At 31.4% G+C, this 12,910-nt stretch overlaps 1 protein-coding gene across 1 annotated transcript; it reads right to left on the bottom strand.

Annotated features, from left to right (window-relative positions):
- Positions 1-10,996: 10,996 nt before the first annotated feature.
- Positions 10,997-11,749, bottom strand: LOC119611956. The gene is made up of 3 exons (XM_037967649.1): positions 11,439-11,749; positions 11,241-11,370; positions 10,997-11,181 (listed from the first exon to the last, which is right to left on the bottom strand). The coding sequence occupies exons 1-3, from the start codon at positions 11,661-11,663 to the stop codon at positions 11,054-11,056; spliced, it is 483 nt and encodes a 160-aa protein (XP_037823577.1). The 5' UTR covers positions 11,664-11,749; the 3' UTR covers positions 10,997-11,053.
- Between the last annotated feature and the right edge of the window lie 1,161 nt (positions 11,750-12,910).

Here is a 12,910-nt window from a genome sequence, read left to right on the forward strand (position 1 = left end):
ATAAAAAATAACCAATAAAACAGAACCGATAATACTAGTTATGGCATTTTGTAAGTTAAAACCAGCACCTTAGATCAAGGTATTATATTTCTGTTATTATTTTTATTTTATTCGTTGTATTGTTGTTGTTGTTGCAAAAAAACTAAATAATTTTTGTTACTTGCAACATCGTTGTCGTCTCGCTCTTTGTGTTTTAGTTTAAACGAAGTCAAGCAAAGTTTGAACTCTGAACCGGTGTTATTTTTCTGTAGCTGTTTTTTGTTGCATTGGTATGGTTTTTTTTGGCTTATAAAGGCCCCCACACAAGTTGTCATCGAACATAAATTGGAAAAAAAAAAGGTTGAAAAAATTTTGTGTCGATATGGTGATTTTATAAAGGTGCTACATTTTATGAAAAGTTTTCTAAACTATTTACCATTTCCCACTAAAGCAGCTAATTTTGTAAAACGATTCAAAATTAAAATTCTTTGAATTTAAATAAAAAATTCGAAATACCATATTTAAAATCTTAGTTCAAAAGTAAGTATTTAATGTTTTATTTTATTTTCATTGTTTTATTAAAATCCTAGTTTTTCAAAAGTATATTTTAGTGCCATGTAGTCCACTTGTAGAGTGCCTGTTGCCAAAATCGATGTTTTGGAAAATATATGTTTTTTTTTTTTTTGCAAATTCCCCTCCTAAATCAATGGTTGTACAAAATTTTTGTAAAACTATAAATATTTTTATTATAAGTAAATACTGAAACCTGCTGCATGTTTAGCTTGTTGCAGCATTAAATGTTGGTAGCAAGCAGTTGGTTTTTATTTTCAAATCGTCTTGTTGCCTCTTAAGACTTTTTTGAACACTTGCTTGTTAGATGATGCGAAATAAATATTGACAATTTTTATATAAAGTTTAGTAGCATTATTTGTTTTATTAGTCAATTTTTTAGGATGCCGCGTTGCAAATTTGTAAACTCGAAAATTTGAGGAAAATAAATTTATAAAAGAATGTCTGTTAGGGTAATTTTCGAACTTCTTCTTCCCAAATAAATCCAAAAAAAAAAGACGGCAAGAAGAAACAACAACAACATCTTTAAACTTTCCTCAACTTCCTTCTGAACGCCAACAGATCATAATATACATAATTGTAAGGATATCAGAGACTAATTCAAGATCCATGAACAAGGACGAGGGAGCGGACGGAGGAGGAGGAGCAAAGGACAGGGGAAACTGAAGGACGGAGGAGAGGCGGACGGACGAACGAACCAACGAACCAACGAAGGAACGAACGACGAACGAACGAACGAACAACGAACGAACGAAAGAACGAACGAACGAACGAACGAACGAACGAACGAACGAACGAACGAACAAACGAACGAACGAACGAACGAAAACGAACGAAAACGAACGACGAACAAAACGAACGAACGAACGAAAAACGAACGAACGACGAACGAACGACGAACGAACGAACGAACGAACAACGAACGAACGAAAGAACGAAAACGAACGAACGAACGAACGAAGAACGAACGAAGAACGAACGAACGAACGAACGAACGAAACGAACGAACGAAACGAACGAACGAACAACGAACGAAACGAACGAACGAACGAACGAACGAACGAACGAACGAACGAACGAACTAACGAACGAAACGAACGAACGAACGAACGAACGAACGAACGAACGAACGAAGAACGAACGAACGAAGAACGAACGAACGAACGAACGAACGAACGAACGAACGAACGAACGAAACGAACGAACGAACGAACGAAGAACGAACGAACGAACGAACGAACGAACGAACGAACGAACGAACGAACGAACGAACGAAACGAACAACGAACGAAAACGAACGAAGAACGAACGAACGAACGAACGAACGAAACGAACGAAGACAACGAACGAACGAAAAAACGAACGAACGAACGAACGAAACGAACGAACGAACGAACGAACGAAAAGAAACGAACGAACGAACGAACGAACGAACGAACGAAAACGAACGAAACGAACGAAACGAACGAAACGAACAGAACGAACGAACGAAACGAACGACGAACGAACGAACGAACGAACGAACGAACGAAACGAACGAACTAACGAACGAACGAAAACGAACGAACGAACGAACGAACGAACTAACGAACGAACGAACGAACTAACGAACTAACGAACGAACTAACTAACGAACTAACGAACTAACGAACGAACTAACGAACTAACGAACGAACTAACTAACTAACTAACTAACTAACTAACTAACTAACTAACTAACTAACTAACTAACTAACTAACTAACTAACTAACTAACTAACTAACTAACTAACTACTAACTAACTAACTAACGAACTAGCTAACTAACTGACTCTCTTTATACTACGATCGCCCGATACATCATTACTTTGTCTACGGTTCTCCGATCTACCTATTGGTAAGTGATCTGGCTATTACTTATTCTGATATACATATGTAGATCATTAGTCTGGTCAAATAGATCAGTGATCTGCCCATAGATTACTGTTCCCTCTATAGACCATAAATAATTCTATAAATCATTCGTCAGTTTATAGATTAGTGATCTGTCAGTATATCATGATCAGTCGGTAGATCTATGATCTAATTAAAGTTAAGTGCTAAAGCCACATGCCAGAAATCTTGACACATCAAAATGACAAATGAATTATCTCCATTTCAATCAATTTAAAACATATAATTTTAATCTAGTTTTTCCCTCAGTTAAAAATTTTCGTACGGGGTAACTTCAAATTATTTCAGCTGTTAAAGCCTCAATAAAAATGTTGAAATTGAATTTTGTGGTTAAATCATATTTTGTCATTATTTTAATAATGTCAAGTTAATGGCTAAAATAACAAAAAAGTAAAATTAAATTAAATAAATGACAAAAAATTTAATTCCACTATTAGTTCTTTTTTTTGTTTGTAGTAATTTACAACCAGTATTTTGAACTATGAACAATTGTAATAAAAAGGGAACGTATAAATCAAATCAAAGGCTTTTTTTAATAGAAACCAGCATAATGTTTCAAATTTTATAGAACAATTAACAACATGTGTTTAGTTTTGTAGACAAAATTTTAGGAGTGGATTTTATTAGGCAAAGGTTCTTTTTTTTTTTACTTGGTTGTCTATTTAACTGGCAAGCAGTTGGAAAATTGACCTTAAATTGTTAATACAATTAAATAGCAATTTAATGTTGTTTGGATAGCGTGGATAAAGTGAATGGCAGATGATTTATGAGTTATATAAAAATGCTTTGGAGCTAAATGATTTTCTCAATAAAATAAGGGTGGGTCGGTCGTTGTTGAAATGGAATCAAAGTAATTTGTATTTGATATACATATGTATGTATTTGTAATATTTATATTTGAAAGTCCTATGGATGTAGTGGTGTTGAAATATTGACAAGAAATATGACATGGGTCAATTAAGAGAGAGATATTTGTCGACACAATTGACCAAGTCAAATCAAACAATGGTCCCAAACATTAATTGATTCGATTTATTCGCATAGACTTTCGAATTTAGAAAACTCCCTCTGATCTTATTGGTTTCTATCTGATCGTATGATCGCATTTGAATTATTGAAAATGATAAGTGCCTGTTGGCAACACAAATAAATTTCCACAAAATAAATGACTTTGTCTTGTAAGCCGAAACAAAAACGATCATAAAATCTATATTATAAAGATCATATTTTACAAAACTACTTATGCCAAACACTATATCATTTAAGATTTCCGATCACATACCATTTAGAAACTTATCAGATGAAAAAAACTAAAAAATATGCAAAAAATAAAACTGATAAGCAGAAATTGAATTAAAATTTTTACAAAAAATAAACAACCATAACACCCTATTTATGTAAAAAAAGACGAAAAAAGATTTTAAAGCGCAATCTTTTACTTAACATCGCCATATATTTTTTCCAAGATAACAATCTTTGGCATTTGACTATTTGGCAGATGACTACTTTATTTGTTTTTACCACTTAAATCGAAGAGTATTGCACGCAGTCGCAGCAGCAGGCATTTCTCCTGTTGCGTAAGTTCTGTAGCAAATTTTTTTCCCTGATCATTTGGGTTTTTAATGGAAGGCATGCAGTATATATTTTTATGCTTTTTTCGCTTTTAAATAACATGCAAACATTGTTTGCATGCTTTAGCGATAAGGTTGTCGCATAAAATGCACTACAACAACAGCAACAACAACAAAAGAGAAGTAAATATCACAACGATGATCACATCGATTACCAATCGGCACAATACTTAATCGCAAATTCATGCAAATTATCTGCAAAAGGGCATCATCGTCATTTTCATAATGATGATCGTCAAAACCTCATTATTAGCTTTAATACATATAATTTTAGGAAAAAAACGACCGTAAACCTTTAAGTTGTTATAGAGTAGAATTTGAAAGCCATGACTACTTTGTTTAAAATTGTTGCATACAAAAAAAAAATGCCTAAATGAAACTACAGGTGAAACTTTAACTCAATGTAAAACGACTGCAGCTAGGCAGGGAGCATAGTCCAGAAGTTTACAGTCAATATAATTGAACTCATTTGAACAGAATTGACAATGTATGTTGTAAATAAAGAACTTTTTGAAAATTTTTTTATGAAAAGAGAAACTTTTGAAATATTTTCTAAAAAAAAGGAAAAATTCTGTAATTTTCTTAAAAGAATCGAAAAAGTAAGAATTGTCTATAATAAGAGAAATTTTCTTTAAAGAAAATATTTCGAAAAATAAAATTTCGAAAATTTTTTATAAAAGTGATCTGTTCAAAAATGTGTGATCTATTTCAAAACCTATGATCTGTGTATATATCAGTGGTCTGTCTTTAGATCAGTGATATGTCTTTAGATCAGTGATATGTCTTTAGATCAGTGATATGTCTTTAGATCAGTAATCTGTCTTTAGATCAGAAATGTGTCTTTGGATCAGTGATCTGTTTTTAGATCAGTGATCTGTCTTTAGATCAGTGATCTGTCTTTAGATCAGTGATCTGTCTTTAGATCAGTAATTTGTTTTTGGATCAGTGAACTGTCTTTAGATCAATGATCTGTCTTTAGTTGTCTTTAGATCAGTGATCTATCTTTAGATCAGTGATCTGTCTTTAGATCAGTAATCTGTCTTTAGTTCAGTTATCTGTCATTAGATCAATGATCTGTATTTAAACTGTGAACTTTCTTAAGATCAGTGATCTGTCTTTAAATCAGTGATCTGTCTTTACATCAGTTATATGTTTTCAGATCAGTGATTTGTCTTTAGATCAATAATCTGTGCTTAGTTCAGTAATCTCTCTTTAGATCAGTGATCTGTCTTTAGATCAGTAATCTGTCTTTAGATCAGTGATATGGCTTCAGATCAGTGATCTGTCTTTAGATCAGGGATCTGTTTTTAGATCTGTCTTTTGATCAGTGATCTGTCCTTAGATCAGTGATCTGTCTTTAGATAAATGATCTGTCTTTAGATCAGTGATCTATCTATAGATCAGTGATCTGTTTTTATATCAGTGATCTATCTTTAGATCAGTGACCTGTGCATATATCGGTGTTCTGCCTATAGATCGGTGATCTGTCTGAAAATTAGTTACCTGTCTACAGATCAGTGATATGTCTATAAATATTTAATCTGTCTACAGATCACAGATCTCTTAATGTATCAGTAATTTGTATATGATGGTGATGTTTTAATAGATCAGTGATCTGTGTACATATGAGTGATTTGTCTTTTGATCAGTGATCTGTCTATAAAACAGTGATCTATCTATACATAAGTTTTCTGTCTATAATTTAGTGATCTGTCTATTGATGAGTGAACTTTCTATAGATCAGTGAACTTTCTATAGATCAGTGCTTTCTATAGATCAGTGATCGGTATATGCATTAGTTCTATAGATGTGTCAAGAGATCAGTACTAAAGTGACATGTAAGAATTTTAATAACATCTCCCTTTTAAGAAAGTTTTGTAAAAGGAGCAAAATTTTAAAAAGACAGTTCAATTGTCTATATACCAGTGATCTTTCTATATATCAGTGATTTGTCTATATACTTGTGATTAGATATCGCAGATCAACGATCTGTTTATAGATCAGTTCTATTATTTTCTGGAGTATATCAAAATATATCAGTCCTACAGACAGATGATCCTTTATAGATAGAAAAGTTTGTGATTTATTAAAAATTCTGTTATCTGTATGATATGTCTCTAGATATGTATATGTAGATCAGTGATCTGTATATAGATCATTTCCATAGATTATGATGTTTCTGAGAAAATTTCTATATTTCAAAAATCTTTAAATTTTTATAAAAAAGTGTAAATTTTGAAAATGTGCCCTGCATTCTTTTAAAGCTCTAATTTTTCGGCTTACATAGTCAACTACACAATAACCAGTCGTTACAATAACCTGGTATAGGGATGGGTTTTGCTGTGTTTTTGTGCAGTCAGTGTTGTCAATGTGGCGCTACAAATAAATAACAAGATCGCATTAAGATTTTCATCACTGATCGTGCAGCTTTAATTGGTCTCATATCAATACAACAGATACTGTGTTCTTTTATTTTTGTTCCTTTCTTATTTTTATTTATTTTAAATACGTTTTTCTCTTAAGTAACCAAGCAATGCAAATTTCAAAACTTTAAAAAATGCGTAAAGCAAAGAATTAAAAGAAATCCAGCAAACATTTTGTGAAAGGGTTAAAGATAATGCAGATCAGCAGAATCATCATCTACATTATTACAGCTATCGGTGATCAAAGGTTGTTGTTGTTTTTTGTAGTTACTTTAAGTTTATGACATTTGTAAAAATCAATTTCATGTTAAAGTGAAAAAAATGTGCAATTTTTTTCTTGCATTTTCAATTTTTTTATTGGTTTTAGTTTAAGAAACAAAAAAGGATAACAACACGTGTCTCTATGTAAATTTAACATTTCAATAACAAACAAAAAAGTTTCAGCAAAAAAATAAAGAAACCACTTAACATTTAGTGGTTTTATCATTGAAGATCTTAAATCAAATGACATTTGTTTTAAATACGAAATACGCGATATAAAACATACTTCTTTTCTTACTTTGCTCTCGCTGCCTGAACTGCAGAGGAGAAATGAAAATAAAGTCATTATTGTGGCGCCACTTGGTTAAGATCAAACGGTTTTTGCGTTTATAGTTCTTTAAACAATTCCAGCTATATCAGAGCGACAACCCAAAAATAACAACTACAACAGTAAAAGCGAACTGAATAAAAATCTTGTCATACTTTTGTATGAAGAAACCCTTTAGCGATTGTATGTATGATGCTCTCTAAACTCACGTTTAAAAGCCCTTTTAGAGTATGATGTTGGCATCCCAAAAAAAAAAAAAAAACTATATTTGTTCATAATTTTTGGGACCCTGTAGGAATCATGTTAATTTCATATAATTTCAAAGTTTTTTTCAAAAATTTTCTTTAGAGATTGGTTTGAAAACATTTTTAAAAACGAGAAAAGTTCTAGTTCAGTTCTAGTTCAGATCTAGTTCAGTACTAGTTCAGTTTTAGTTTAGTTTTAGTTCCGTTCTAGTTTAGTTCTAGTTCAGTTCTAGTTCAGTTCTAGTTCAGTTCTAGTTCAGTTCAAGTTCAGTTCTAGTTCAGTTCTAGTTCAGTTCTAGTTCAGTTCTAGTTCAGTTCTAGTTCAGTTCTAGTTCAGTTCTAGTTCAGTTCTAGTTCAGTTCTAGTTCAGTTCTAGTTCAGTTCTAGTTCAGTTCTAGTTCAGTTCTAGTTCAGTTCTAGTTCAGTTCAGTTCTAGTTCAGTTCAGTTCAGTTCTAGTTCAGTTCAGTTCTAGTTCAGTTCAGTTCTAGTTCAGTTCAGTTCTAGTTCAGTTCTAGTTCAGTTCTAGTTCAGTTCTACTTAAGTTCTAGTTCAGTTCTAGTTCAGTTCTAGTTCAGTTCTAGTTCAGTTCTAGTTCAGTTCTTGTTCAGTTCTAGTTCAGTTCTAGTTCAGTTCTAGTTCAGTTCTAGTTCAGTTCTAGTTCAGTTCTAGTTCAGTTCTAGTTCAGTTCTAGTTCAGATCTAGTTCAGTTCTAGTTCAGTTCTAGTTCAGTTCTAGTTCAGTTCTAGTTCAGTTCTAGTTCAGATCTAGTTCAGTTCTAGTTCAGTTCTAGTTCAGTTCTAGTTCAGTTCTAGTTCAGTTCTAGTTCAGTTCTAGTTCAGTTCTAGTTCAGTTCTAGTTCAGTTCTAGTTCAGTTCTAGTTCAGTTCTAGTTCAGTTCTAGTTCAGTTCTAGTTCAGTTCTAGTTCAGTTCTAGTTCAGATCTAGTTCAGTTCTAGTTCAGTTCTAGTTCTGTTCTGTTAGTTCTGTTCTAGGTCAGTTCTAGTTCAGTTCTAGTTCAGTTCTAGTTCAGTTCTAGTTCAGTTCTAGTTCAGTTCTAGTTCAGTTCTAGTTCAGATCTAGTTCAGTTCTAGTTCAGTTCTAGTTCAGTTCTAGTTCAGTTCTAGTTCAGTTCTAGTTCAGATCTAGTTCAGTTCTAGTTCTGTTCTAGTTCAGTTCTGGTTCAGTTCTAGTTCAGTTCTAGTTCAGTTCTAGTTCAGTTCTAGTTCAGTTCTAGTTCAGTTCTAGTTCAGTTCTAGTTCAGTTCTAGTTCAGTTCTAGTTCAGTTCTAGTTCAGTTCTAGTTCAGTTCTAGTTCAGTTCTAGTTCAGTTCTAGTTCAGTTCTAGTTCAGTTCTAGTTCAGTTCTAGTTCAGTTCTAGTTCAGTTCAGTTCTAGTTCAGTTCTAGTTCAGTTCTAGTTCAGTTCTAGTTCAGTTCTAGTTCAGTTCTAGTTCAGTTCTAGTTCAGTTCTAGTTCAGTTCTTCTAGTTCAGTTCTAGTTCAGTTCTAGTTCAGTTCTAGTTCAGTTCTAGTTCAGTTCTAGTTCAGTTCTAGTTCAGTTCTAGTTCAGTTCTAGTTCAGTTCTAGTTCAGTTCTAGTTCAGTTCTAGTTCAGTTCTAGTTCAGTTCTAGTTCAGTTCTAGTTCAGTTCTAGTTCAGTTCTAGTTCAGTTCTAGTTCAGTTCTAGTTCAGTTCTAGTTCAGTTCTAGTTCAGTTCTAGTTCAGTTCTAGTTCAGTTCTAGTTCAGTTCTAGTTCAGTTCTAGTTCAGTTCTAGTTCAGTTCTAGTTCAGTTCTAGTTCAGTTCTAGTTCAGTTCTAGTTCAGTTCTAGTTCAGTTCTAGTTCAGTTCTAGTTCAGTTCTAGTTCAGTTCTAGTTCAGTTCTAGTTCAGTTCTAGTTCAGTTCTAGTTCAGTTCTAGTTCAGTTCTAGTTCAGTTCTAGTTCAGTTCTAGTTTAGTTCTAGTTCAGTTCTAGTTCAGTTCTAGTTCAGTTCTAGTTCAGTTCTAGTTCAGTTCTAGTTCAGTTTTAGTTCAGTTCTAGTTCAGTTCTAGTTCAGTTCTAGTTCAGTTCTAGTTCAGTTCTAGTTCAGTTCTAGTTCAGTTCTAGTTCAGTTCTTCAATTCAGTTCTAGTTCAGTTCTAGTTCAGTTCTAGTTCAGTTCTAATTCAGTTCTAGTTCAGTTCTAGTTCAGTTCTAGTTCAGTTCTAGTTCAGTTCTAGTTCAGTTCTAGTTCAGTTCTAGTTCAGTTCTAGTTCAGTTCTAGTTCAGTTCTAGTTCAGTTCTAGTTCAGTTCTAGTTCAGTTCTAGTTCAGTTCTAGTTCAGTTCTAGTTCAGTTCTAGTTCAGTTCTAGTTCAGTTCTAGTTCAGTTCTAGTTCAGTTCTAGTTCAGTTCTAGTTCAGTTCTAGTTCAGTTCTAGTTCAGTTCTAGTTCAGTTCTAGTTCAGTTCTAGTTCAGTTCTAGTTCAGTTCTAGTTCATTTCTAGTTCAGTTCTAGTTCAGTTCTAGTTCTAGTTCAATTCTAGTTCAGTTCTGGTTCAGTTCTAGTTCGAAAATTTTTGATATTATAAAAAATTAGAACAGTATTTTTTAGAGAAGAGAAAATTTTAAAAATCTCTTAAAAAGTTAAATTTTCAAATATTTTCTATCAGGTATTAACTTTACCTAGACGCTCCCTTCATTATTCCCACCGGCAACTCATGTTTTTTCCTAATCTATACTCCTTTCTCTCATGTACTTAGAGATCTCATAGAGGAGTAAAGGTATATTTTTTACCTTATTAAGTTGTTTGATTTCCGTTCACTGATATTCATAAAGATAATGTGTTTTTCATTTCAATTTTGTTGTTGTTTTCAATTTTTATTATTATTTTTTTTTGTTGATTGTAAGTATTTTTGTTAAAAGCTTCCGATTTCATTTGGCATATAACTTTATCTACTTTAAATGGGCTTGTAGGAGGTTCTGTTGAGTGTTTTTTTCCTCCTGCAACTAAAATGTTGTGGTTAATGCAATAAATGCTTTAACAGTCGTTGGTTGAGGCAAACGAAATTTTGAGTTTTAGCTTTTTTTGTTTTCTTTCAGTTTTGTATGAAACCATGTACTTGTTATTAACTTCAATACCATTTTTGGCTACTGTAATTTTAAATTTACAAGTTTTCCTTTTTAAACATTGTATTTCATCTCTAATCCTAATGTTTCTCTTGTATATAGAAGTTCATTTTCTTTATTTCTGTTTATGTGGTTTTATAACCATTAATGTCTATGATTGTCGTATTTATTTTTTTGTTTGATTTTCTTAACAACCACGTTTTTCGATTTTTGTGGCAAGAAACTATTAAAATAATTGACAACCAACCACACCAACATCACCGACAGACATCATCAACAATAATACCGTTGCTTGTGCATCACTATTTATGCAAATTATGATCATCATTGATCATTTTCTTTCATTTGTTTTGGGATACATTAAATCAAATGCTTTACACAGAGACTACATGGGATTTTTCACTCAAGAATACAAGTTATTAAACTACAAATACTCAGTTAGATAACTTTTTTCTTAATTTTGATTTTAATTATATTTTATTAAATTTTGAATTAAATTTGTTTTAATGTCGAAATAATTGACAATTGATCAGAATTTGAATCTAAAGCTTTATTTAATTTATTAATTATTAAAAATCTAACAATTTCAATACACTTCCATAGTATTAGCCGATAAACGATATCCGCGGATATTTTCATCTCTATTAACAAGAGCTTCCTGACGTAGTTTTCTATATAAAGAGAATATCACCCATATAATCCAAAGACTTAGAGCTATTAAAAAAGCAACAATTTGTCAATAAAATCTTTTGCAAAAACGATAAAATATTTACCAGTTCCAATTAGTAAAATTAACACCGCTTTCTTATGACCCGAAGCCAAAATATAAATGATAAATATCACTTCGCAAATAACACTCAGTAGAGCCACAAATAACCAGGGTGTCATCAGCAGGTGGTTTTTCTTTAAAAAGCATAGTTAACATGGTAAAAAACACATACATACATATATTTTTAGAAATTTCAAAATACCTGCACTATGGCATACATTAATAACAAACAAAATATGGCCAAGATTAAATAAACCACCATATTTATAACCAATATAATATTTATCACCATATCTCGATCCCCATTATATTTCGACGAAGTAATATCATGCAGCACCGAAAACAGAAACTCGGCCCGTACCACACAGGCCACTAAAGTCAAGGCGGCAAGTATTATACTCGTTGTAAACTGATTTAAACTTTTCATTTCTATTTGTTTTGTTTTTTTTTTAATAACTAAAGCAAAATATATTTTTTAATATTTATTTATCTTTTTTATAAAATAAACCACTTAATGTCACACGGATAGAAGGGAATGTACTAAAGTTGAAGAATTATAAAAAATCAGACAAAGCTAAATTATTAAAAAAAAAAAATACATATATTATTTAAATTAGTAATAGAAAAGCAGAGAAAACAAAAACAAAACAAAATATATTTATAAAAGAATTAAAACAAAAAACATAAAAAATTCTTGATAAAAATAGAACGACTGTGTGTTTGTGGTGAAAAAATGCCACTGTAAAAAATATTGAATTTATACAGTTGAGGGTCTGACAATAGCAGTTTGTTTATACTTTTGCGTTGATAAGAAATGTTTAAAGAAATTATTATGTTCATATTTATTTAAATGTGTTTACATTGTCTTAAGTATATTAACAATGTCAATTTTTCTTTTAATACGGAACTATCGTAGGGAACGTATGCTGAATATTAATTTTATTCGGTTTAATTTACATAACTTTTTAGAGTGTTTGTCACATATGAAACCACTGTGCTGTTATCACAATTTGTTTTGGAGGTAGTGCCCACCACTAAATAATATAAACTTAAATAAAATGTGATAAAAAAATTAAATTGAAATGAAATTCTGTAAATCAAGAGTTTCTATACCCCAGACCATTAGCAATGACTAGAGAGCTTATTTAAAACATGCTTAATTTTGCAGACTTATTTATGTATACTAACTAACTAACTAACTAACTAACTAACTAACTAACTAACTAACTAACTAACTAACTAACTAACTAACTAACTAACTAACTAACTAACTAACTAACTAACTAACTAACTAACTAACTAACTAACTAACTAACTAACTAACTAACTAACTAACTAACTAACTAACTAACTAACTAACTAACTAACTAACTAACTAACTAACTAACTAACTAACTAACTAACTAACTAACTAACTCACTAATTAACTAACTAACAAACTAACTAACTAACTAATTAACTAACTAACTAACTAACTAACTAACTAACTAACTAACTAACTAACTAACTAACTAACTAACTAACTAACTAACTAACTAACTAACTAACTAACTAACTAACTAACTAACTAACTAACTAACTAACTAACTAACTAACTAACTAACTAACTAACTAACTAACTAACTAACTAACTAACTAACTAACTAACAAACTAACTAATTAACTAACTAACTA

Source organism: Lucilia sericata, unplaced genomic scaffold (assembly GCF_015586225.1).
Source record: "Lucilia sericata isolate MDLA Ls3-8-SP2 unplaced genomic scaffold, ASM1558622v1 Contig001564F_arrow, whole genome shotgun sequence".
In the NCBI taxonomy this organism is placed as follows: domain Eukaryota; kingdom Metazoa; phylum Arthropoda; class Insecta; order Diptera; family Calliphoridae; genus Lucilia; species Lucilia sericata.

Excerpts from the sequence above, each read along its gene's own strand:
- LOC119611956 (XM_037967649.1), bottom strand. The coding sequence starts at position 11,663 with ATGAAAAGTTTAAATCAGTTTACAACGAGTATAATACTTGCCGCCTTG. Across the intron at positions 11,371-11,438 it reads TAATGTATGCCATAGTGCAG|AAAAACCACCTGCTGATGAC; the intron begins GTATTTTGAAAT and ends TGCTTTTTAAAG. Across the intron at positions 11,182-11,240 it reads AATTTTACTAATTGGAACTG|CTCTAAGTCTTTGGATTATA; the intron begins GTAAATATTTTA and ends CTTTTTTAATAG.